The sequence below is a fragment of the Thamnophis sirtalis genome, unplaced genomic scaffold, assembly GCF_051295495.1.
Source record: "Thamnophis sirtalis isolate CommonGarterSnake01/CBP01778 unplaced genomic scaffold, rThaSir2_p1.2 scaffold_1, whole genome shotgun sequence".
Classification (NCBI taxonomy): Eukaryota; Metazoa; Chordata; class Lepidosauria; order Squamata; family Natricidae; genus Thamnophis; species Thamnophis sirtalis.
Window position 1 is genome coordinate 39,769,355 of NW_028261381.1, and position 27,678 is coordinate 39,797,032.

The 27,678-nt window shown below is 38.7% G+C and overlaps 1 protein-coding gene across 2 annotated transcripts in view; it reads right to left on the bottom strand.

The window, feature by feature from the left end:
* The window catches only part of KYNU (kynureninase), a 126,888-nt gene that overhangs the window by 14,412 nt on the left and 84,798 nt on the right, over window positions 1-27,678 (bottom strand). For both annotated transcript variants that reach the window (XM_087710903.1, XM_087710911.1), the window contains exons 8-10: window positions 26,634-26,780; window positions 14,245-14,343; window positions 12,826-12,899 (exon numbers count right to left, since the gene is read on the bottom strand). In XM_087710903.1, the coding sequence (XP_087567029.1) occupies window positions 12,826-12,899; window positions 14,245-14,343; window positions 26,634-26,780 (320 nt within the window). The remainder of the gene's footprint in view (window positions 1-12,825; window positions 12,900-14,244; window positions 14,344-26,633; window positions 26,781-27,678) is intronic.

The following is a 27,678-nucleotide window of genomic DNA, read 5'->3' on the forward strand; positions in this document are numbered from 1 at the left end:
AAAAAAAACCTGATGAGCATTTTAACATTATTTTACCACAAATGCATAAGAAATGGTTAGCCGATCAGCAGGCAAATTTGCTTTTTTTATGCAAAATCTTACTATAGCTGCAGTCTGAAATAAACTCTGCCTCTTGTTAGCAGAGTTTGTAAATGCGGTTAGAATTTGGTTGTCTATGCTAGTTTTATATCTGCCCCCTTTTTTAAAAAAATAATTGGTGTTTGTTAGTGATAAGAAGAAATCTGAAAAAAGTTATGTTGCTATACACACTGAAATAAAACTTTTCATCTCATTTTTATATACTTTATGGATGTTACATTCTTTGTTACTGTTTTGAAAAGAAGCCAGGCATTTCAGCTCTCACTTGTCTTTTAAGTGGAGGCAAAAAGAGAAATTGTATTTATCAAAAACAGTGTTAGGAATATGCTTCCTAATCCATATAAAAGTCGGCTATTCTATTCTGAATCAAATCCTCCTTCAATTTTCCTTAATGCACTGCAAAGGTGGACTTGAGAGATTTTGTCCTGAGCATGTGGGAGGAAATACTGTACATAATTCATGATTGTGGGGAATAATATAAGAAATTTTAATTTTCCATTATATAGACTAGCATATAGCTTATGAACCACATATCCAAGGTATATGCTTAAATTTGCTTTTCAATCGTATTGCTGATAATTTCCCATAAGCCTTAATTTTCAAGAAAGAGCCTCTCTTTCGGATACCGGGACTGGCAAGAGAGCATTCAATACATTGTAGCATTTTTAGCCATCCTCAAGCCTCCATGAACAAAGAAAATAGTCAAGCTAATCTTGGGAAAGACTGAGAATGTCTCTAACTCAAACCTACTTTGATGTTTTTCTCTCTCAAATGTTTCTTTCACTTGATCAATGTTCTTTTCTATGACTGTGTTGCAATTCTTGTGAAATAAGAGAATCGATAGGGCAGGGAAGTCAAACTCTATTGCATTGAGGGCTGCATCAGGGTTGTTTCACATCAGGGGGCCGGGTGGGCGTGGCCAGGGTGGGTGTGATCAGCTCAATATCACTCGTGTCAGGGGTGCCTGTGGTGGCCCGAACACTCTGCCAGCAAAAACGGAGGTCAGGAGCTCCTCCCTAGCTCCATTTTCGCTATCAGAGTCACCATGGGCCGATCCTTCATTGTTTCCAGGGCGGCCCCGCGGGCCAGATCTAAGCATCCTGTGCCCCAAATCTGGCCCATGGGCCTTGAGTTTGACACCCCTGCGATAGGGGAATATCAAATAAGTGAAACATGAGGGGGGGTGAATGCTTAGCAAGTTTGGGTGACAATAAGGACTTAAACTAACTTTAAATATTTAGGTATGATATTAGATTATAGGCACTCGGAAAACATGTGACCAGACTGGGCTTATCAATTAGGCCTGGAAAGGAATGATGTGGCGTAAACTGACAGGTGTAGGATGATTATAAAACTATACTTTTACGTTACTTGGGTGTGGCCTCTGTGTGCATTGATATCCACCAGCCTTTGCAAATATTCATTAAAATTGTTTTATATTCCAACTACTTTGAGTTAGGAGTTTTACTCCTCATTTGTTGGTGAAATCTTCAAAGGCTTAGTCCCATGAAATGAACACAGAGGGCAAAAAAAATATTATTTCATGGCCTGGCTACCTCTGTGTGAAAGGGTTGCTATAGATTTATTTGCTTTACAGGTAGTCTTCAACTTACAAACATTCCTTTAGTGACCATTCAAAGTTACAATGGCACTGAAAAAAGTGACTTATGACCGTTTTTCACACGACCATTGTGGTATCCCTGTGGTCATTGATCAAAATTTGTATGCTTTGCAACTGGCATGAATTTATGATGGTTGCAGGATCTTGTGATCATCTTTTGCAACAATGTTACTAATTTATTAAAAGAGCAATTAATAGCAGGAGGATATAGTTGGTAATGGTTTTCCCATTTACAGTTATCAGAAAGATTCAAAATGGACAAAAAGTTTTATGGTATGAAGCAAACTTAGAAATAATTTAATTTGCTCCATATCAGTGTACTGATGGTGAACATATGATTGTTAAAATGTATAAACATTTGTTAAAATTTGAAATGGAGGAAGAACAGGTTAAAGAATATGCTGTATAGTAGAGTAAGAATCTTGTTTAGAATATACAGATTGAACAATGGAAAAACAGGTGGTTAGTTGAAATTTACACTGTGTTGATCTGAAAGATAATTTTTATAAAATGATACCTTGTTATTATACAACATCAGAGAAATTCTATAGAATGTATAAAGGTACTTCAAATGTATGTTGGAAATACAAACATCATTAAATAATATTTTATCATTCTTGGTGGACATGTAAAAAAAAAGCTAAAACATTTTGCATTCAAATACATATTTTGATACTAAGGATTTTAGAGGTTAATATTCAACTGAAGCCAGCACTCGTCTTATTAGGGCTAATGGATAAAGAGATAAAATAAAAGCCATGGAAGATTATTTCAATATATTATTACTGCAGCAAGATTATTATGTGCACAGAGATGGAAAGATTCAAACTACTCACTATGAGGGAATGGTTGATGGAATTGACAGATCTTGTTGAGATGGATAATTCATTTCTTTGATTAGAGACATTTTCTACACTTATTGGTGGCTAGAAACTTCTAATGGACTTTTTGCACAACATGAAAAAAAGAACTTGTAATTTATGGTTTTGATGATTAGACAGGATGGATTATGGGACAGAATATTATGAGGTAAGTCTAGAGAGGGAAGTTAAATATAATTGTAGTCATAAATTTGTGAAGAATATAGGAAATTACTATTTTTCTTTCTTTTTATTTTTCTACAATATTTTTTCTTGCACATTTTGCTTTTTTTTTGCTTTCCTTCTTTTTCTTTACTTTGTCAGTTTGTATCAGTCTTTAAAAAAAACAATAAGAAGCCTATAAGAACAATTTTTATTGGAAATTTTTGGTGAAAATATATTAAGAAAAACTAATAGAAAACAAAAAGTAAATGTGGGAGAAAAAGAAGAGAAAGATATATAAAGAAATGACTTCTGATCTTCTTTATACCAATTATAAATTTATTATCTCTCTTTAAGATTACATTACATGGTTCCCTTCTTCCCATAGTGAACCGTTTTCCATCAGCAAAACCATAAATCACCAACTCATTTTTTCTATTTTCAGCAGAGTCCAAATGAGGTTTCCAGTCTTTTATATAATGATACTTATTGTTTTGTCTATAATCAGGTACTATCCAATTTTCAGATATTCAAAGCAATGCAGATATTATGCTTCTTTCCCCCCTTTACATTGTGTGTGCTTAACTGATGAGAAGTGATCTAAAATTAGGCAGGAAGCCCAACTAATAATGAAGACATCAGGGTCCCCAAAGGTAATCAACAACATGTAAAACTACTAGAGTTTTTATCAGCTCCTTAAACTCCCTGCTTAACAGAAGCTCTTCTGGGATATCAGGACTAACATTGCTTTGGGCTTCATTCCCTTTCCTGCATTAAGTCCTTCAGGGTGGTCAGCCACAGGCCGGTTGTTCTCTCTCTTACCCTAATGGCATGGGTGGATTCTCTTCACACAATGTGTCAAGCTCCAAAAAACAAGAAAGACAATTTGAGTTTCCTTTATTGTTCCTTGCCTATAATTGGAAATCCTGCCAAATTAAAACAGACTACTTGCACTGTAAAACGTAGTGTTGGAACTACTAGGAAAGAGACATTGTCACCTTTTTTAGTCCCATACGAAACTGATGTTCTGACCTAGGCTTCCCCAGCAGCACGAAGCTGAGTCCTCGTCCCAATAAACCCCTTTTATTTAATTTACAGTGAATTCCTCTCCAGCAAAGTCCTGGCCCCAGTATTTCAAGATAGTTCACAATTACCGACCTTTATCAGGCTTGGAGTGTGGCCAGGCTGATATCTTTCAGACACCACAATACTTGGCAAGAATGTAGGAATAACAAATTGTCTCCTGCAAACACTCCTCCCCTTTCGCTCCTCTTTATTCCTTATGGGAAGGCCCATTCAGCATCCACCTGTGGCTTTATTCCCAAGTCAACCCTTGTTCCTTAGCTGTTCCCTTCGTCTGGCAACTCTGTGCATGCGCACACTGGGAACAGGCTCCAGCTGTTCGTCTGCCTCACTGGTGTCTGATTCCGAAGGCAGCTGATAACTGTCATACAGCCCTGGGCCCATCTCTGCCTCTGATGCAGAGCACCCATCAGAGCCTTCCCCAGACTCCGTGACTGGCCCATGTTCCTCCCCAACCTCCTCACTGTCCGAATCTACTGCCAGCTCTGCTGGCCGCTGGCAGGCCACAACTGCCTTGTCTTTTGCCAGTTTTGGATGTGCTCCCTCTATTCCCTCACATTACAGGTAGTCCTTAACTGGACCAGGCTGCTTCTCCTAACACAGTCAACTACTAGCAAGTCAACACCCTCCCCATCCATGTCCATAAGAGATAAGCTTGACTTATACGGCTTGGCCAAGATTGATATTCTACCAAAGTTGGTAAAAAAATAGACATAGTGGGGCTGCAATGATTAGAACGCAATATTACTGGCTAACTCTGCCCACAGCTAGGAGTTTGATCTTGCCGGGTTCAAGGTTGACTCAGCTTTCCATCTTTCTGAGGAGGGTAAAATGAGGACCCAGATTGTTGTGGGCAATAGGCTGACTCTATAAACTGCTTAGGGAGGGCTGTAAAGCACTGTGAAGTGGTATATAAGTCTAAGTAGTACTGCTTCCCAGAGAAAGCTCAAGCTTGCCAATCCTCCAAGTGTGACACAAGTGACTCAGTTGCAGCATAGCTATACTATACCTCAAGGGAAAGTCAAGAGTACTTCTTCAGAAGGAGCTACGCTTTGCCAATGTCATCTACCTGGCCTGGCATCCTAGTTAAGGGAGACGGGGGTGATTTTCCTTGGGAAGGACCACCTTTGGTAAATAGCTTTGCCAATGCTCTCGACACCCACCTGATCAAGGCAACAAAGCTTTGTCTCCCCAAGGATGAGTGAGTGACTATTTTTCAATGTCATGCCAAGTCTGTTTCCCAGAAGGGCAAATAGATAACTTAGGACTTCTAAAACTCCGAGAAATGTTTATTTTGAGGTTGGGATACAGCAACTGGTTTAGCACATCTATGCTGCTTTTTCCTCATCTCTGCTTGAAAAAATGTACTGCAGTGAGAATTAACCAGATGAAACTTAGCAGGGTTAATGTCCTCTAAAACAACTATCTCTGCTCTTTTCATCCCAGTCTGGCAAAAATGAAGCAGCTGCAGGCTTTTGGATGCTTTTACATTATAGCCTATGGACATATTTTAAAAAAACTGAATAAAGTAGCTTGAATTAAATCAGGTTGGTGTCGAATTTCAAACTCAAATCAAATCAGGACTGATTTGCAGAGGCCTCATAGCTAGATCCACCTCACACATTATATAAATGTTGCCTCATCTATGGCCCTTCTTGATAACCTAGAGCTACGTTTCTATAATAAGATATTTCATGTTAAATTCTAGGATGAGTGTTATTTTGTTTTGATCTTATACCAAAATAGTCCCAAAGGTACTTTTCCAAAAGGCAACTGGACTTACTTAGGTTTTTTTTTCTTTGAAAACATATTGCTTCTCATCCAAGAAGCTTCTTCAGTTCTAATTGATAAAGCACGTTTGGGACAACCATGACTTGGATGATTGAGAATCTCCATAGACATTCTACCAAAAAAGTTTGGTTAATGTTTTGGTGGCTTTAGATATATTAATAACCCTATCTTGGGACTCTGGAAAGGTACCTTCCTGTAGCAGCAGGAATGCCTTCTGGAATGAGATTTCCTCCAAAATTTGAACAGCTCCCACACTACTGAGATTTCAAAAGGATCTTGCCTTTGTCCAGACTTTTGAAGAGGAGGGTTGATACGCCTTGTGCCAAAGGTGCTTTTTTTCAAGACGTTCAACGACTCTCTAAAAGAATGCAAATGACCAGCTGTCTGCAAGGAGTACAAATCCTTACATTCCCCACCATCCAGTCAGAGCTGAAGAAGCTTCTTGGATGAGAAGTGAAACATCTTCAAAGAAAAACCAGAAAGTTTAGTTGCTTCTTGAAAAAAAGCACCTTTGGGACAACCGTGACCTGTATAACCGAGAATCTCCATAGACATTGATACCCTATTTCCTTTCTCTTTCTCTCTGCCATCGTTGTCCTTTTTAATACACACACACACACACACACACACACACACACACACACACACACACACACACAGAGTGGGGCAAAAAAGTTTTTAGTCAATAGCAGTAGCAATAGCAGTTAGACTTATATACCGCTTCATAGGGCTTTCAGCCCTCTCTAAGCAGTTTACAGAGTCAGCATATTGCCCCCAACAATCCGGGTCCTCATTTTACCCACCTCGGAAGGATGGAAGGCTGAGTCAACCCTGAGCCGGTGAGATTTGAACAGCCGAACTGCTGAACTGCAGTCAGCTGAAGTAGCCTGCAGTGCTGCATTTTAACCACTGCGCCACCTCGGCTCAGTTAGTCAGCCACCAATTGTGCAAGTTCTCCCACTTAAAAAGATGAGAGAGGCCTGTAATTGACATCATAGGTAGACCTCAACTATGAGAGACAAAATGAGAAAACAAATCCAGACAATCACATTATCTGATTTGGAAATATATATTTTTTGCAAATTATGGTGGAAAATAAGCATTTGGTCACCTACAAACAAGCAAGATTTCTGGCTCTCATAGACGTGTAACTTCTTCTTTAAGAGGCTCCTCTGTCCTCCACATTACCTGTATTAATGGCAACTGTTTGAACTTGTTAGCAGTATAAAAGACACATGTCCACAACCTCAAACAGTCACACTCCAAACTCCACTATGGTGAAGACCAAAGAGCTGTCGAAGGACACCAGAAGCAAAATTATAGACCTGCACCAGGCTGGGAAGACTGAATCTGCAATAGGCAAGCAGTTTGGTGTGAAGAAATCAACTGTGGGAGCAATAATTAGAAAATGGAAGACATACAAGACCACTGATAATCTCCCTCGAACTGGGGCTCCACGCAAGATCTCACCCCTTGAGGTCAAAATGATCACAAGAACGGTGCGCAAAAATCCCAGAACCACACGGGGGGACCTAGTGAATGACCTGCAGAGAGCTGGGACCAACATAACAAAGGCTACCATCAGTAACACACTACACCACCAGGGACTCAGATCCTGCAGTGCCAGACCTGTCTCCCTGCTTAAGCCAGTACATGTTCGGGCCCGTCTGAAGTTTGCTAGAGAGCATTTGGATGATCCAGAAGAGGATTGGGAGAATGTCATATGGTCGGATGAAACAAAAGTAGAATTGTTTGGTAGAAACACAACTTGTCGTGTTTGGAGGAGAGAGAATGCTGAGTTGCATCCAAAGAACACCATACCTACTGTGAAGCACGGGGGTGGCAACATCATGCTTTGGGGCTGTTTCTCTGCAAAGGGACCAGGACGACTGATCCATGTACAGGAAAGAATGAATGGGGCCATGTATTGTGAGATTTTGAGTGCAACCCTCCTTCCATTAGCAAGGGCATTGAAGATGAAACGTGGCTGGGTCTTTCAGCATGACAATGATCCCAAACACACTGCCCGGGCAATAAAGGAGTGGCTTCGTAAGAAGCATTTCAAGGTCCTGGAGTGGCCTAGCCAATCTCCAGATCTCAACCCCATAGAAAACCTTTGGAGGGAGTTGAAAGTCTGTGTTGCCCAGCGACAGCCCCAAAACATCATTGCTCTAGAGGAGATCTGCATGGAGGAATGGGCCAACATACCAGCAACAGTGTGTACCAACCTTGTGAAGACTTACAGAAAATGTTTCACCTCTGTCATTGCCAACAAAGGATATATAACAAAGTATTGAGATGAACTTAGCAAGTGTATTTAAGAATGCCTCCCTCTCTCTGTATATGTGTTTTGTGTGTGCGTGTGATGGATATGCTTTCCCACCCAAGCTTTATTTAAGATTGCATGATGGGGATCAGATCCTTGAAAACATTGCTGAGCCGAAGCTTACAATCACAATTATTTCAACAGTCTGCAGATTTTAGAACTCTAGAATGTAATGTGTCTGGTGTGTTATATTAGAATGGTGAGAGCAATACTGATCACAGATTTCTCTATTGCCTTACATTTCCTATCTTCCGCCCTTTGTTTTGTCTCATGCTATTTACACCTATCAACTATCCACCATTATCTCAGAAGTGATCCAAAGAGTTGTAAAACAAAACCAAGGTTTTAAATATATTAATACTCAGAACATTTTCAGTCTTCTATCCTTCTGAGGTCGATAAAATGAGGACCCAGATTGTTGGGGGACAATATCCTGAAGTTGTGATCCTTTAGAGAGGGATGTAAAGCACTATGCATTTAAGCATATAAGTCTAAGTGCTCTTGCTATATATGGTTTTACCTTTGGAATAATGTGAAAATAGTGTAACAATTTTCAAAAGCAAGACAAATGATATTAGAGATTGAGAATGCATCCCAATTTATCTTGATAAAACTTAATAAGTTTTAGTGCCCTTTATTAGTGAGAAGAATAAGGATTCATATGGCTACACTGATTGTACTTGTTGTAATTTAATAAATTTCAGATGAATAACTTTTCTGAAATATCAATAATATGAGAGAGGGATTTTCAAAAAAATCTCTATGGCAATAGGAAATGTTACCCTCATGTGAGCCACAATGTGAAAAAAAGTGATTAAACAATTTAAATGACAATAGAGAGTTCATGGGGAAGAGGTATTTAATTATTTCTCAAAGAGATCACTAAAAGAAAAAAGAAATGAAATCATCTTCCCCATTTATACATTGGAATGAACCTGTCTGGCCACTGGGTGTCATCCTTGATTCAAATGAGGATTAAAGACTTTCCGGAAGCAGCATATGTATCACTAACAGCTTCCACAGCAGTTAAATTCTACTCGATTTGATTATACGGCATATAGCAAAATGTTCTGCATTTAAATCAGCTACAAAATGGAATACTATGACGTAGACAAATTCAGTTTTGTCTCAGTGCCTTACTGGGTGACCCAATGATATTCAGAGGAAAATAAAAAGAAACAGATGACAAAAGATCTTGAACATTAGGAACTAATATGCCAAATTTGAAAACCGATCTTTTATCCATAAACACTAAACAGGCTAATTTGGAAGACTGCAACTATAAACCATTTTAACTTCATTCGCTTCCACCCCCCCTACAGTTGACTTTTGTGATGTAATTCTCTGATATATTAAGACTGCCTAATGCAGGTTATATAACATTGATGGCACCATAACACTGTTCTGTATGTGAACAATCGTATTTATTGATTGAATTCTGCCACAAGAATGGATGAAAGGTCATTCCCCTTTATAAACCTAGAACCAAAACAAAAAAGTCTATACACTGAAAGAGCAGGGCATTGATCATTTACACTAATGCTGTAGATCCCAGGATTATCTCTCTCCCGATTCTAAAGCATTCCTTCAATTTGCTATTAGGCAGCATAAGAAACTTGGAATCTGAAAAAAAAAAAAACACCACTTCTTTCTCTACCATCCCTCAGCATTCTACTGAGCATTAAATCTGGATTCAGCCCTTTGTATTTCATTACATTTTGTTTTCTGTATGGATGACCTAGTTTTGTTTGTTGAAGATTACACATGCTATATCTGCAATCCCGTGATTGGCATTACTGTAGTTTAAAAAACATGAGGGGGGAAAAAAAACCTTGTTGCTGAAAGCTAGTTTCCTATATATAGCGACAAACTTTTACTTCTTCTGCCAAATTCTCTTGGGATTCTATAATCAGAAAGACTAGTACCTCTTACAACCTATTCTCCACGGAGTATTGTAAGTATCATAACCGCAGGACTGAATAGCTGCTCTCACATTAAGGCTATAAGGAGAATTTATCATGCAAAATAATAGATTTCACAGGGAGAGGGAATGTGCAAATTTCAGAAGTTATCCTATAAATTATGTTTCAGTATGATTCATGCCATGAATGTTTAGACTACCATTAAATACTACAACCCTACATCACAAGTTGGGGAGCAAAAGAAATTCTTTCCTGTTTTTCGTCTTGATATCAGGGGATTATATTTCAGGTAGGAGCAGGACAAATACTGGAACACTCTAACCCTTTCTGTCATTCTAATGTTTATTTCTGCCTCACTCCCAGTGACTTTGCTATTCTTTTTACTCACTCACAGGAAAATAATGGGTTATGTTATCCCGGAACAAGGCTTTAGAGAAGCAGGAGATGCTAGCACATCTTTTACTATAGCTATAATTTCCTGGTTGTGTGCAAATGTACCACGTCAGGTGTGCGGCTTTTTAAACTCCATCATACTAGATCACAACAACCTCAAGGCAGCAGGCCGTCTTTCTCCCTTGTGTTCTACAAAACAAAGAATCTCTGTGACTTTTGCCCATTCTTTTTTCTTCCCACACTCATTTCACCCCTACAATTTGAAACATGAAACATATAGCACACTTCTATCAAACACATTTGGAAATTTATTTATTTATTTAGCATATGGCACATGTTAGCCAGGGAATAGGCAAACTTTCCTGTCCCTACGTGATTTATTCGCTCACAGATATCCAACCACTGAGCTGCCAACCTCAGCGGAGCGCAAGCTCAGGGTCTTACCTTGTGAGCCACCATAGCCCTCACACATTGGTAAAGTGGGGCTTCTGATCAGTGGTGGGTTTCCACATTTTTTACTACCAGTTTGCTTGCATGTGATGCTTCTATGCATATGCAGAAGCGTCTGGGTGAGTGGGCGGAGCCTCCCGCCTCCACTACTACTGGTTCGGTCAATCTGGGCTGACCCGGGAGCAACCCACCACTGCTTCTGACCTTCAATTCCAGGAACACAAACTTAATGGGGGGGGAAGCTAAAATTCTTGTTACATTGCAGTTTGGTTATCACAACTGTAATCTTCACAAATGAAGTCCCATTAAACAAAGAGTTATTTAAGGAAAAATGAAAGACTATATTAACTGGTGAATCTTCCCCCCTCCTCCACATAGTCTATATAGAATAGAGAAAGTGGTCTTCTTGATCAAGTATTTCTGCAACAATTGGCACCTATTGCCCTTTAGTTCAAACCAGATGAATAACAAGCTTGATTCTTCATAGTAAGAAAACAACACACTGATTAGCAATGTACTGTACACAGGCAGTCCTCACTTAATGACCTCTTGTTCAGTGACTGTACAAAGTTGATGGTGCTAGGAACGAGTGGAACTTACGATTGGTCCTTGGAGATCCAGACATTGCAGCATACCCATGTGATCACAATTCAGGCCCTTGGCAACCAGATCGAACTTACAATGATTGCAGTGTCCTGCAGTTACATGATCTTCATTTGCAACTTTCCCTGCTCATTTCCCAGAAAAAAGTCAACTGGGAAGCAGGCAGGGAAGGTCATAAATCACTTTGGTTAATTCTCCTGCCCACCCAGCCCCCTGGTCTTCCTGAGCACTGCACCACACCCTCCTTTCCATGGCTTTCCTACACTCTCGTGGATCCATGCCCTCTTTTCTTCAGCCTCCTTAAAGTCACAAGCACCCATACCATCCTTTCCTCAGCCCTCCCATGCTTGCATTGATCCCGCCTTCCCTTGGCCTTCGTGTGGTAGTGCACATCTATGCTCTTGCCTCCTTGGTTTTCCTGTGCTTGAGCTGCAAGACAGCAACTCACATGCTGCTTGCATCAGGCTTCCTCCATGTTTGTGTGGCAACGCCACACTCCCTACTTGAGACTCTTCACTGCTTTTCACTTAATGACCCACATACATCTTGGAGTTACAATGGCAATCTGACTGCCTGGACTGCTGTTGTTAAGTAATGCAGTCAAGTGATGTTGTGCTTTACAATATCATGAGCAATGACAATCACTGTGATCCCAATTGCCATCCTAACCTGAAGATGTGCAGAAGAGAAGAGTTATATTAAGAGTTATATTATTATATTAAGCATACAGAGTTATGTCTCTCTGATTCTCTGTATTAAAATGCTCAAAAGGCTTTGATCTTCCTGCAACTGAAAAGTGATATGAATTTATCTGAATGCTTGAGCATCACATCGTATTGTGTAATCACAGGATTATTCCAGAAAGTTCTACACTCCTTTACAGTGATTTTGCAGGGTAGGAAACTTAAGTCTCCATTCATATCTTTCTTCTCTGTGCAAATTTCTTAGAACAATACTGTGATTGTGTAATGTTTCATGATCGCTTGACTATTTCAGAAAATGCTTGTTTTCAACTTGTGCAAAGACAGTCTTTTACTACTGCGAACATGTGCAAGATATACTAAGTATGTGTGTGTGTCTGAGAGAGACCGACAGATAAATTCTATCACCATTTCAAAAATGCAGTTTTTGAAAAAAACAAAAAGTTGTGATTTGATGTTAATGCCTTATTTACTGCAGTAGAGAGAGTCAGAAGTCAATGTTTCCTTTTATTTTTTTCCCTACCCTTCCTCAGTTCTCTTCCCCCTCTTCCACCCCACTGTTCTCCTATTTACTTTTGTATTTTGTATCTTATTTTATCTTATAAGTCAATAAAAACATCAAACCTAAAAAATGCAGTTTTTAAAGAAATGCTTCCATTCTTCATTCAAAAGGCAGAAAAATATGCCCCCTTCATAGGACCATATCATAACCCATGCAAATGTGTGGTTTATATTTATCAACACTTTTATAAGTAGAAACCAAAGAATTCAGCAAAGGTTAATATTACAACATATTGTCTAGAATGATACTTACGCTGGTTTCATAGTCTTGGAATGTTTCTCATGAATGTAAGCACCGGCTAGACCCCCAGCTCCAGAATTCAGGTACTGCAAGATGGAATTCCTCATTTAAACATCCTCTTGATTTCATCATTCAAGGAAAGCAAAACAAGGGTTTTTTCTGTTTTAGAGAGTACTGTCATTTTGTGATGTAAATGTGACCCAAATAACTATGAACCGAGGACCCTTAAAATAGGTCGTTGCTGTTCAGTTGCTATGTTGTGTCCAACTCCTTGCCATCCCACGGACCACAGTACACCAGCCCCCCCACCCTGCGTCCTCCACTGTCTCCTGGGGTCCTGTCAAGCCCATGCCGATTGTGCTGATGACATTATAGCAATAGCACTTAGACTTATATACCGCTTTACAGTGCTTTACAGCACTCTCTAAGCAGTTCAGAGTTAGCCTTTTGCCCTCAACAATCTGGTCCTCATTTTACCCACCTCCAAAGGATGGAAAGCTGAGTCAATCTTGAGCCTGGTGAGATTCGATCTGCCAAATTGCTGGCAGCCAGTGATAAGCAGAAATAGCCTGCAGGACTGCACTTTAACTACTGGGCCACAGTGGCTCTTATATCTAATCACCTCATCCTCTGCAGCTACTAATAATTGTTCTTCACTCTTTTCCAGTAGCATACTGGGCACTTTCCAACCTGAGGTGTCATATCTTTTAGTCTTTTGATACCGTCCATGGGCTTTTCTTGACAAGGATACTGGAGAGGGTTGCCATTTCCTTCTCTAGTGGACCATGTTTATCAGAGAGCTCTCCACAATGACCTGTCAGTCTTGGGTGGTCCTGCATGGCACAGCTCATAGCTTCTTTGAGCTTCCCCATGACAAGGCAGTAATCCATGAAGGGATTGTCTATTCAATTTATAGCCTTTCTTTAGATTGAGAAAGAACATTTAAAATATATCCTTCAAATTCTGCTGTGCATCAGTAGAATTTTTCTTTCATACTAATTTATGGAAAGTTCTCTCACTCTCATTTTTGGACTCGTACTGCTACTTTTTATCCATTTTTTTACTGATAAATCATTTTATCTAAGTGCACTATTCATTATCTACTTAACATGTAAAATATACCGAAATTTGTGTGAAATAAATAATGGGTTATCCCAGTGGTGAAATTCAAAATTGCTTGGTGGGCGTAGCAGGGGAAGGATATTGCAAAATCTCCATTCTCACCCCACTCCGGGGCCAGCCAGAGGTGGTATTTGCTGGTTCTCCAAACTACTCAACATTTCTGCTACCAGTTCTCCAGAACCTGTCAGAACCTGCTGAATTTCACCCCGGGTTATCCTCTCTGACATGTTCCATGTTGGTTCTGAGTTTGTGCAAGAGCAACTGAAATTAATTACTACTAATTATTTTGAATGATAAATATATGCTCACCTTATAAGAACACCAGCAAGCAAAGTCAACTCCCCATTCGTGTAAATGTAGTTCTACATTGCCAACAGCATGGGCCAGGTCAAATCCAACAAAGCAGCCCTTTTAGACAAATAGATGTCATCATGTTTCTTTATATTTTTACTGAACTTTTTTTAAAAAATATACTTTTTTACTTCTATACAATGGTTAAGAATTTAAATATTTAAAAACAAACATATTAGACTTGATGACCTGAACTTAGAAACAGATGAGGTCATGTTCCAAAGTGGTTTTTCCCCCTAAATGGCAACAACATTTAGCTTCTCTGAACCTAATACATGTTATTTTATTGACTTGGGAGTCCATGTTGAAAGAAAAATCTTTTTTAATATAATAGTCAGTTGCCCCCCATTCCCCCCAAAAGCTATATAGGTTACCTATCTTACATCTGCCTAATTTTCATGGATCCTAAAAACATGTTTTTCATTTATTTTGAAATATTTCCAGCATTTCCATATTGTGAAAACATGTTCACCCCAAATTGGAAATAAATTAAGAGAAGTATCTTAAAAAGGGTTAAAATTCAGTTTAGTATATTTTTCCCCATGACTTCTATACACATTTCACTTCTGAAACTGAAAGATCATGTAAGACACAAACTATGGTTTATTTATACAAATTGCCACTTGATGGCAGTATGTTTAAATAAAAAAATAGCAGCCGAAAAATAAAATGTTGAAAAATATAGAACATTTTTTTGTATGGACTGCACACTGAAGAATATTTTACATATTTTTTTAAAAGCCTTTATAAGTATGGTGGGAGGATTAACAGCAAGGGCATAAATTCTCAAATCTTTTCTCAAATAAGAACACAAAGACTTAGGAAACTTTGGCTTCTGTCTTTTTCTCCATCTAAATTATTAAAGCCGTATTTCAATATATTAACTCTACTTGGCTGTATCTCCCTCTCTGAAATAATTGCATTTATAAGTGCAACATGCTAATTCTAATGAAGCCACTAATGAGGCTGCCAGCACAGAAAGTCCTTTCAGGGTGAAAGGACAAACTTGCAGACTGTGTAAGTTACAAAATAAAGCTGAAAATGATAGATTAAAAAAAAAATACAAGTGGGAAAATTAAACACTGCTGTGTGCTACTAATGGATTTTTTTTTAAAGCCAGAATCCTTTGCCATCAAGGGAATGGCAGTTTTTTTTTCCAGGTTAGTGGTATCTCATAGAGATGGATTCCAGTGGTTTTTCAACCCCTTTTTATTTTTTGGGGTGGGTGGGAACTTTGTAGATATTAAAGGTAAGGAACATTGAGTGCTGAATGTCTCAAATGCTTCATATTGTCATTCTCATCCTTCTATTTACAAACCTTGCTGCTGAAATGCCAGCAACATTTTGTTTGCTTTAATGGTGGTGGTTCAACTTCTATTGGTTCTATCCTTAAATTTGCCTTGGTATTAATTGAGACATTAACTACTGAAGAAAGAGACACTGAAATCAATCAATCAATTTATTTGACCTTGCATTAAAATAGAAGTATTTGGAATGTATCAAAAGAATATTTAACAATGGAGGAAACCTCAGAATTAATAATAATATTTACCAATAGCTCATATGGAATAGATTTGTTAGTCACTAGGCAAGAAAATTCATACAAAATTTAACATAGTTCACGTCAGGCTTAAATTGAGCCAGGCTATTTGTTAAATACTGTCAGGAAAGAGGAACAACCCATAATTTCTAACCTATGATAATAAATCCATTTGAAATAAGTAAATAAAGTAGTTCTGATAGAACAGACTATATGTAGATGAGAGTTATAAAGTAGTTGTTCATCTCTACATCTATAAATTGTTTACAATAACTATTCCTGAGAAATGAGGAAGGAAAGGGAGGGAGGGAGGGAGGGAGGGAGGGAGGGAGGGAGGGAGGGAGGAAGGAAGGAAGGAAGGAAGGAAGGAAGGAAGGAAGGAAGGAAGGAAGGAAGGAAGGAAGGAGAGAGGACGGAAGATAAATGGTTATAAAGAATAAGAATAAATCAGAAGGAGACAAAACCTGAAGCTATACTATAGTGTGCTTGTTAAGTAATACTACACAATTTACAGGGAAAACAGAACACATTACAAAAGTTGGACAATTGGATGGTGATAGGATTAAACCAGCCGCATAGTATGTTTGGAATTAAATCAGCCACATAGTAAATTCATATCATGCCATGCCTTGAGAATAAGATCTGACCAGAAAATATTGACTGAGTTGTACAATAAAGATGGAGAAATAAGTTTGAGATGATTATTTAACTCATTTAACATTTTACAGTGAACAGATCTACATGTAGGCACCATCACTCTGGAAAGAAACTCAAGAAATTGATTTGAAAAAAATAAAATAACTTAATTAGCAAATATCTGTCAATGAGTGACAATGATATTCCTTAAATCCCTTAGTGTAAGAGAAGCCTCTATATATTACATGTCTTTGTTGACCTCCTCTTCCCCCGCCCCCAACCCCAGGTTCAGAATCAGGGCTAATACAAAACAAAAATACTACATATTCCAGCTCTCGTTTGGAGGTATATACGAGAGATATTTATTTCTTCAAGGCTGGCCACTTGATTTTCATAATACTAGATGCCTCTAGAATATATAATGCACAGGCACATGCATAAAGCAAAAGGGAAATAAACAAAACACTGTTTTCCAAGCATGGGGTAGGTCAGCCTTAGCCAGAACATTCTGCAAAAAACATTTTAAGTTAGTTGTGTTCTGACTGAAAATACAAGCACACCTATCATTCTATCCCTTGGTATTATGCAAAGCACAGAAAACAAATAAGAAATAATAAACCAAAGAGAGTATAATCATGAAATGCATAAAAAGAAAACAAACAGGGTGAATCTAGTCTGTATCATCACTATCCATTCCTCTCCATGAGCTACTATCCTTGCAAACCATCTTATCTTCCACCAGCTCTTTACTCACTCACTCACTCACTCACTCACTCACTCACTCACTCATTCATGTATTACTTTTGAGATTTAATCTTCATTTATCACATATTTTCTCTAAATCAAAACACTGGAATTCTCCTTAGCAAAGTTAACAACCAATTCCTCTGTAGTCTTGGCATTCACTCTTGCTACATTTCCCTTTGCACAGAAGAACAATAATCATATTCTTCTGTTAAGGTGCTTGACCATCTTTCAAACACCTTAAAACAAGTTACACAATCATTCAAAAAGCAGACCACTTCTATATTTTAATAACAATTCTGACCTTGGCTATAATAAACGATTTAATAATTCCCCAGTTATCTATCTCCAACTTAGCCTTTTAATGTTTTTATATTTATGATACCCTTTTTATTATTATTTTCTTCTTTTGTTCTGACTCTTTGTAACCTCATGGACTAGAGCACACCAGCCTCTCCCCCATCTCTTGGAGTTTGCTTAAATTCTTGTTCATTGCATCAATGACACTATCTAACCATCTCATCCAATCCCTTTCCCCATTTGCCTTCAATCTTTCCTAACATTTTCCACTGAGTCCTCCCTTCTCATTAGGTGGCCAAGTATTTGAGCTTCAGCTTCAGTATCTGTCCTTCCAAAGAACAGCTAGGGTTGATTTGTTTTACAATTGACTGATCTGATCTCCTTGCAGACCAAGAAGATTCTCAAGAATATTCTCCAGAACCACAATTCAAAAGTATCAATTCTTTGGCACTCAGCCTTCCTTATGGTCCAACTCTCACAGCCATACATTAGTACTGGGAAAACCATATAGCTTTGACTATATGGACCTTTGTTGGCAAGGTGATGTCTCTGCTTTTTAATATGCTGTCTGGGTTTGCCATAGTTTTCTTCCGAAGGATCAAGCATCTTTTAATTGTAGGTCTTTTTCTTCTTCTACACTAACATTAATAGCATTTATTTCAATTCCTCTCTTCAATATATCATTATTCTCATACAAATCTCTGTATGATATTCCTTCCAGTCCAATTTATTTCATCATATTTACTTTCAGTTCTGTTCACTCAACTGGAGGCTCCTTGATCAGACTCTTTATCCACTTTTAAAGTATTTTTTTTTTTTAGTTTTCACCAAATGCCCTTTCAGTTTTCTATGCCTCTTTTAGACTTAACAATTTTCATTGCTCTCTTTGACTTATTCTTTGCCACTAACTTTTTTTCCACTCTACACATTATGCAATAACTCTCTTACCCTCTGTTTTGCATTTTATAGGCGTTTTGTCCAAAAATCTTTTGTTTGTTTCTTATTTCCTATTAGCAATAAATCCACATGCTTCTATTGCACAGTGGAACATGAGATTTTCATCTGTTCCAAGCAGCTTCCACATCCTCTTGCTTTGTATCTATTTCCCATTCATTCCACTGCAAGAGCAAGTAACCTTCGAATATATTTTCCTGCTGAAGAAATACTTTCTTATTGCTGTTATTCAAATTTCAACCTAATTTCTTTCATGGCTTTTGTTGGAAAGGTAGCCAAACTAAAATAATAATGAAATAGATTTTTTCAGTGAAATCTTTTAAAAGTGTCCACTGAGCCCAACAATGAACCGACAAAAAAAGAACCTATTTCAATGCAGCTCATGAAAATACAATTTGTAAAAAAACATATTTTTTTCTGGCTACTACTGAAGACTTTAAAAAGAGGGAGAGAGAGAGAGATTGGATAACCATTAATCTGACATGATACAGGGTCACCTGCTGAAGCAGGGAGTTGGACTGGAAGACCTCCAAGGTCCCTTCCAACTCTATTATTCTATTCTAAAGAAAATTCACATTGAGAAGTCACCCTTCTTTTACCTGTCAATCTGTCTGCAAAGCACAAGATGTAAAACAAAGTGACATAGCTTTTGCATTTGTCAGCAGATAGCCACACTCTCTTCAATGCATATGCAGTACATGCATACTTTTGCATTGTACTGTATTGAATGCCAACAAAGCAACAAAATGGCCAATTTCCAATACCATTTTTAGCAAAATTAGAAGTGGGTATGGACATAGAAGATCTGTCAGAAATAAACTGTTTCCATTCCCATTTTGTCTCAATCACCAGAAAGCTACCATGTTTCCCAGAAAATACGACAGGGTCTTATATTTTTTTGACCCACAAAATATGGCCTTGGGGGAAGGGAAGGGCTTATTGTTTTTGGGTTGCCAGGAGGCTGCTCCCTTGCAACCGGGCTCCCGAAGAGCCGGGCACAGCCTCAGGGTCAAATGGCTGTGTTGTGCTGTCGCAGCAGCAACACAGTAGCAATGAGGTGATCACACTCGCGAGCAGCCGCCCAGCAACCCCCCTTTCCATCTGGGCACAGCAGCACTGACCGATATAGCGGTACCCGGAAGGCACCAAGCAACACAAGTGCCTGTTCTCCAACCTCTGCCTCCCGCGGCTCGGCGCCTTCGGAATGCCCCTAGGTGAGTGAATGGGGCTCTGCATGGCTAGAGAGGGGAGTTGCGCAAGCGGCTTTTCCACTCCCCGCTCACGCGACTCGTAGGATCACGATGCCCTTGGCTAACTCTACAGCACCTTCAGAGCCAGGACATCTCCGCTGCTGGTGCCACCTGCCGCTTGGGATTTTTTTTGCGGCTTTCAAAGCACAGAGGACGGATGCCGCTCTGGATACAACCATAGAGCATACTCCCAGAGCTGTATCCTACCTCCGTGCTTTGGAAGCCACAATGGAGGACGGGTGCCACTCTGGGAGCATATTCTATGGTGGTATGCTCTGCAGCCCACAACCATAGAGTATACTCCCAGAGTGGCATCCATCCTCTGTGCTTTGAAAGCCGCAAAAAAAAAAAAAAAAAACCAAGCGGTGGGCAGTACCAGTAGCAGAGATGCCCTAGCTCTGCAGCTACTATAGATTTAGCCAAGGGCATCATGAGCCTCCAAGTTGCGTGAGCGGGGAGCAGAAAAGCCGCTTGCGCAACCCCCCTCTCCAGTCATGCAGAGCCCCATTCACTCACCTAGGAGCATTCTGAAGGCACCGAGCCGCGATAGGCGGTGGGCGGTGAACAGGCGCTCGCATTGCTTGTTGCCTTCCGGGTACCACTAGATCGGTCAGTGGCACTGTGCCCGGCTGAAAAGGGAGGTTGCCAGGCAGCTGCTCGCCAGCATGGTCACCTTATGGCTGCTGTGTTGCTGCTGCGACAGCGCAACACAGCCATTTGACCCTGAGGCTGTGCCCGGCTCTTCGGGAGCCCGCTCACAAAAGTACAACAGCCTGACAACTCCCCCTCTTCAGCTGGGCACAGCGCCGCTGACCGATCTAGCGATACCCTGAAAACATCAAGCAATGCGAACCTTTGCCCCCCCCCCACCTTATTCCCACAGCTTGGTGCCTTCGGGATACCGCTAGGTCGGCAAGCAGTGTTTTGCCTGGCTGAAGGGGGGGGGGAGATTGTCCAGGGGGCTTATTTTCAGGGGTGGGCTTATATTTTTCTCCATGCAAAAAATGTGGCAAGGCTTTAGTTTCAGGACAGGTCGTATTTTCGGGGAAACCCGGTATCAGATATGTTCTTTTAAAATTCGGCATTTCAGCATTGTGTACGTTGTATGATTTGTGCAGAGTTATCTGCAGGATCCTGAGATTGTATCAAAATGCACCATAACCTCCATTCTAGCCATAATACTGTTTGCACTGTCACAGCATACAAACAAAAAGGACAGAGCTTATGTCACAACGGCTGCCCTTGACTTCCCTTGTTTTTTTTCCCCATTTTAGATAGGGATTCTAAAGATATAGAAGTCATGTGTCTTTCAGAGACCTACCACAGCCTTTTCCACTATTTAATCACCTAAACATTGGGGGGGGGGGGGGATCCCAACACTTCAGCCTTAACTCTTCCTATGACATCATTTGTTATTTATTTATTGGATTTATTTATTGTATAATGACTAAGACACTAAGCACTGAACAGCTCTCAAAACATAAAACAAGATAATACTAAAATCTAATTATGCAATTTAATAAGGATGAAATCATTCTGATGTCAATGGTTCCACAATAATAAATCTCCAAAGAACTTGGGGAAAATCATTCAGAATGCCATGGCTGCCACCTCAGGGGCCAAAGAAGCAATCTGCAGAAAACCAGAAGGCTAAGATGTGGCTCTCAGCTCTTCAAATACACTGGAATCCATGTACCAGCTAATATTGTGTTGCAAAGTGTGAAATTGTTAAAGGTTTCTAAACTATTGGAGGATACTGTACACAAAGCTCAGAATTACAGTGAGAAGATTTTTATGTTCGTTCTGCTTGTTTTTCTTACATTTTATTTTTTAATTAAGTAATGTTATCAGTGCACTGAGAAGTTCGAGTGAGGTTTTCTGATTTTTTAATGCAACTTTATACAAAGTGTCTTGATCAAGATTATTGGAGATAATGTTTTTGATTGGCCTATCTGGCTTGGTTGGTTGTATTGTTGTAGATTTGCTTCATTGTTCTCCTTTTAACTTTTAACGAGCTAAATCTTCAGTTCATTGAAATAATATCCTAGAATTTCATTGCTTTTTTTTTCTTTGTCCCTTCTCACAAAATTCTTCAAAGCTTTAACAAGCCTCTTTTTGTAAAGCCAGTCTAGGAAAGTTACTCAGGTCACCCTTTTTGGTTTGTTATATGCAAATTCTTTTTTTCATTTTAATCAGACAGGTTTTTTTTGCATACATAGTAATACAGCATTCCATGTTATTCTTATAGAAATCCACTTTCAACTCTGTCTCCTTACCAGATACAATTTGCTCCTCTTCCTTAGATACAGCCTATATATACTCTTAAAATTAACTTCTATGTTTTTTGGTTCAAAAATATCCTTCAATATGTTGAATATTAAAATACTTTGCTCTATTCTGTTTCAATAAGTCAAATTTAAGTGTTCTCCTTTAATTACAACACTTAGTTCTTTCTGGTTCTCTATCAACTCCAACCTTCAAAGTCTCATCCTACATTTTTTAAAAAGAGAATTCAAAACAAAAGGATTTTCTCATGGGACGGAGTCTTATAATTAAAATCTTATTTCAAATCCACTTGGACCCTTAGTTCATTTACACTTACCAGAATCAAAGTTTTAATCAACTTTTTGCTGTTTATTCCAAAATTATTTTAAGTCCTTAAACTTCTAGTTAAAATTTCTTTTACAAAGGATTGAAGAAACTCGCCCAGTGCTGTCAAACATGTTGATCCAAAGGTTTTAAAAGCTAAAAAGCAGTTAACAAGCAATTCCTGAAAGCAATTAGGAAATGAAGGAGGCGAATAGAATCTTTTTAAACCAACCATGGCTTCAGCGAAGATAGCTTTCTTTCATTTCCTAGAGATGTAAACCTGCCACTATCTTGTGGATAAACCCTCAATGATATAATCAAGAGAGAACAAATTATGGAAGAAGAGTTATGCAATATGAAAAGCTGAGGACTCACCCTCCCACATTTTTATGGAGAACCAAAAATACAAGAAACCAGGCATACTACTCTGTCCAACTGGTCTGCTATCAATGACTCTACCACACAACACAGCCAAAGAACCTACCAAAATCTCTTGAAATCTCATAGATGGGAAGGAACATGTTATTAATCCATCTTTACCGCGCCTTAAGAAAATCAAAGGCTTAGTGACTAAGGAAGTTATGCTTCCTAAATACATTTGATGTAATTTTTAAAGTGCCTTTTTATTGAAAGGGACCAACCACCTATGTGCAAATTTTCCTAATCAATGCAACAATAGATTTCTCATTGTATTTAGAATGCATCCTTCCCTTTCTCCACATGTTTTTTAATAGTGTATGCACAGAGATAAAACAAGTATTTTCAATACATTCTGAAATTCTGCTGATCTCATGATAAGAAAACTTAATTGACTATTGTTCTTTCTGATCCCTGAGGTTAAAACAAATCCCAGAAACGTGTCCACAGAGCCTGTCTTTTTAGTAAATTCCCCAAGGCTGGGTCGCTGAAAATGAGTTACCTCATGGAGGTGATATAGTCAGTAATCTGCCAGCTTCCTGTTCAACTGCTGAGCTGAATATGAATGGTGTCAGCATCACCAGAAATTCACACAGCAGTCTGGGTGAATAAAAATGCAGCAAAATGTGACCAAGCTGAGGAAAAAGCAACTACTGGATCACTTGCTGAGGAAACATACTGTGGTTCTTTTCTTACAGGGGCAGTTAAAAGACTATTTTAAAAACATTAAATAAATCCATGTCAGTGGTTTAAATTATGCTGAAGAGGTTTTGCATCAATATGTATGCAGGTCAGTGGTGGGATATGACCGGTACGACCCGGTACAGACATTCCGATGGCTGCTGGGAGCACCAGGTACCATTCGGGTATTGTGTCCAGAGGGCCCATCCACCCAATCTCTTTACTGCTATTTGAGCTGATTGGGGCATTTGCGCACGCACATGGAGCGTACAACGCCTGCGTGACGCTCTACCAAGTAGCTGGAGCATCACAGACAATGGGTATGCATGCACATGCTGCGCACATCTACGTGGTAGGTGCCTGGCCCCGTACCTCTTGCAACGGGATCCTGAACCCACCACGGATGTAGGTGGTCTCAACATATAACCAGAACTGAGCCCAAAATTTTGTTGATAAAAGACAGTTGTTAAGTAAATTTTCCCCATTTTATGACCTTTCTTGCCACAGCTGTTAAAAAGAATCACTGTACTTCCTAAGTTAGTAAAATGGTTGTTAAGTGAATCTAACTTTCCCTTTAGCTTTGCTTGTCAGAAGGTCGCAAAAGATCATCACATGACCCTGGGACACTGCAACCTGTAGGTATGAGTAAGCATTGTAAGTATGAGTCAGTTCCCAAGTATCTGAATTTTGATGATGTGACCATGGGGATTCTGCAAATGTGAAAAACAGTTTTAAGTCACTTTTTTCATTGCCACTGTAACTTGGAACGGTCACTAAATAAACTGTTGTAAGTTGAGGACTACCTGTACTGGCTGCTCTGGTATGTACACTATCACTATTTTTAAAAGATCTGTTTTCATATGAAATAGAATAGAATAACAGAGCTGGAAGGGACCTTGGAGGTCTTCTAGTCCAACCCCCTGCTTAGGCAGGAAACCCTACATCACTTCAGACAAATGGTTATCCAACATTTTCTTTAAAACTTCCAGTGTTGGAGCATTCACAACTTCTGGTGGCAAGTCATTCCACTGATTAATTGCTCTAACTCTCAGAAAATGTTTCCTTAGTTCTAAGTTGCTTTTCTCCTTGATTAGTTTCCACCCATTGTTTCTTGTCCTACCCTCAAGTGCTTTGGAGAATAGCTTGACTCCCTCTTCTTTGTGGCAGCCCCTGAGATATTGGAACACTGTTATCATGTCTCCCCTGATCCATCTTTTCATTAAACTAGACATACCCAGTTCCTGCAACCGTTCTTCATATGTTTTAGCCTTCAGTCCCCTAATCATCTTTGTTGCTCTTCTCTGCACTCTTTCTAGAGTCGCAACATCTTTTTTACATTGTGGCAAAATATTACAGTGAACAACACCAAAGGATTTGTTGTTATATGATTGCCCAAAATTAACAGTTACTGCTAGCATCTCTATGCTCTGCTGAAATTTACAAAACTCAGTCACTGATTGAAGATAAGTCTAAAAGGAATGTATGTTTCCAATAATTTCACAGAAAGCTTAAAAACAAAGAATTTACAGAAAGGAATTGGTGTAGGAAGAATAATAATCATACAAATTAATTTTAAAAAGGACTTCTTTGGAATAAATTAAATTTAAACTGTATAAATCAGAGGACTAAAGAGTCTATTCTTTTGTAGAAATGTGGGTTGAAGTTTAAGTGGGGTGGCAGAAGTTATTTGTTATTAGATTCCCTTCCGTGATCCTAGATATATTTTTGCATTAAAGGCTACAAACCAATATACATTCTCTTAGGAGCTAGAGAATTGTACCTTTGATGCACTTTGTAAATGCCTATGTTTCTATGTTTTCTACGTTCATTCCCTAGTACCTTCAGGAAGTGATGCAAACGATTGTTGAGTAGAATCTTGTAGAATGGGTTTTGCACATCCCTAAGACTAGCCAATGATATGAAATCACAGAAGGAAAACACACAGAAACCTATATTTGGAGCATGTGATTACTGAATGTATTTCTTGAAAGGATCGGTACAAACCACTAGTTAGACTTGGTTCAGTACTGAAGAGCAATGTGGTGAATTTCCAATATAGTCCAAAATTTTATGTTAGAGTTAGGAAAACAACCTCTGCAGAGTACAAAATTTGGGCCTTTTATCAATTACGTAATTTTTAGAAATTAATTACACAACTGAATTTTAAAAATAGACAGGTAGTCCTTAACTTATAATCACAATTGAGCCCAGAATTTTGATCGTTAAATCATTGCAATCGTTAAGCAGGAACTGACTCAATTTTATGACTGTTTTTATGATGGTTGTAAAATGAGTCACTATGATTGTTAAGTGAATCATTAAATGAATCCAGCATATTAAATGGGCATTATTTTTCCCTTTTTGGTACTGAAAATCAGCAAAAAAGTGGTAATTACAGTTGTAAATGGAAACTGTTTTGCTAAATGCAATGATATGACTGTGGTGAAATGCAATGATATGACTGTGGTGTTTGTGTGTGTACACTGTAACTTCAGTGGACGGGTCATAAGTAGCTTTTTTGAAGCCTGTCATAGTTTTAAATTGTTAAGTGAGTAGCCATTCAGCGAGGACTGCATTATTAGGGTACTATGCTGTGTCATTACCTAAGGCTCCAAGACATTTCCATTTTTTACCTTCGTTCTTTTCTATTCCTATTGCAAATTTGGAGCTTGCCAAAACAACTAGCCATAAGAAAAGTTTCCACACATACCCCTCTTTCCTATCACTCTGCAACTAATTGCCACAACACTGTCTTATGCCCTGGGATGTCAAACCCCCTAGTAGGGCTGCATTACTATTATCCTTCTCATCTTTCCTATTATCTATTTCCTTAGCTTCTTATGATAATAACTTTATTGTTTCTATGATTTATGTTGATTGCTTTTATTAGTATTCTATTATGATTTATTTGAATGCTTATGTAGCATCCTATAACTATCACTGAGTGTTCTAGTTTATGATTTATCATGATTGTATTTTATGATTATGATTTATCACTTGCTGCTTGTATGTGCACTGTGAGCTTATGCACCAGAGACAAATTCTATTGTCACCGTATTGACTGACATTTTTCTTCAATTCCTACTCCACAAAAAGAAGTCTAATAGAGCCTAGGGAAAATTCAAATCTAGAAGTATTAGTAACTTCAATTCCCAGACTTGGCCAACTCAATTGACTCATGTACACATTGTCAGGTTTTGGGAATACTGATCTAAGGAACATGTAATTAATTATACCTTGGCTTGACCGGCTTTTGTTATCCTTGGTATGTCAAATAGCTGCCCGGTGTAGTACTGTACTCCACTGAAAAGAATTACAGCAATTGAATCTCCTTCCTTCTCAATTATATCAAGGATATCTTCAGTTCTCAAGGTTTCTTCTCCCTGAAATAAAGTTAGAACATATTTTAAATCAGCCCCTGGACGTAATGGAATTGTCATTTTTATTTCATAATGTGTTTTTTTTTTTAATATGACTTGCTGACTGCAGGAAGCCATCAAAGACAAATTTTTAAAATTGCAGTGAGATACAAAACCAGGAATCTTGGAAAGCTTTTAAATAGGTAAGTAATCATTACTTTAAGCTTTTGAGTGGTTTTTTTTTAAAATTACGGTTCACTTTGCTTCCTTATATACTTCACTTAACTGAATACTTCAAGGTGGAATTAATAGGTTGGATTTTTAAAAAAGATACAAAGAGGTGGACAAATCTATAGCTCCTAGAACTGTTGATGGAGGGGTTGTATCAGTGAGAATTATTTATGATAAGTACAAGGAATTTCTGCAATGGAGGAATAGTTGCAAAAGAGAACTATATCTTTAAGTCTCTAATGGGAGCTTATTGGAGAGAAAGAGAAGGGGGGAGGGAGGGAGGGAGAGAGAGAGAGAGACTGAGACTACATTCCCTGCGCCAACGAAGATGGAGTGGCCCACTGTATAACTTCAGAAGTACAAAGCAAACAAATATATATTACATTCATTAATAACTTTCAACCTTATATTAAGGTTTTGCTTCTGATATACTGCATTTGCTGGAATCATTTTTGTAGGCTGCTGTTTTCCTCTAATGTGACTTCGCAGGACTTAAGATTTCTCTGTGCTTGTTTAATTAGCTTTCAAGTTAGCTTGTGGGGAAGTCAGGTTCAGCCCCCTCAATTCTTGTAACATTCATTTGGAGTATTCCTTCCCATACTTGAAATCCATTCCTCAATGCCCTGCCCTTTATAGTGTTAAGGAACAGATTTTGACTTTCTTCTGTGTGAAATTATTTCAGCGATTGAAA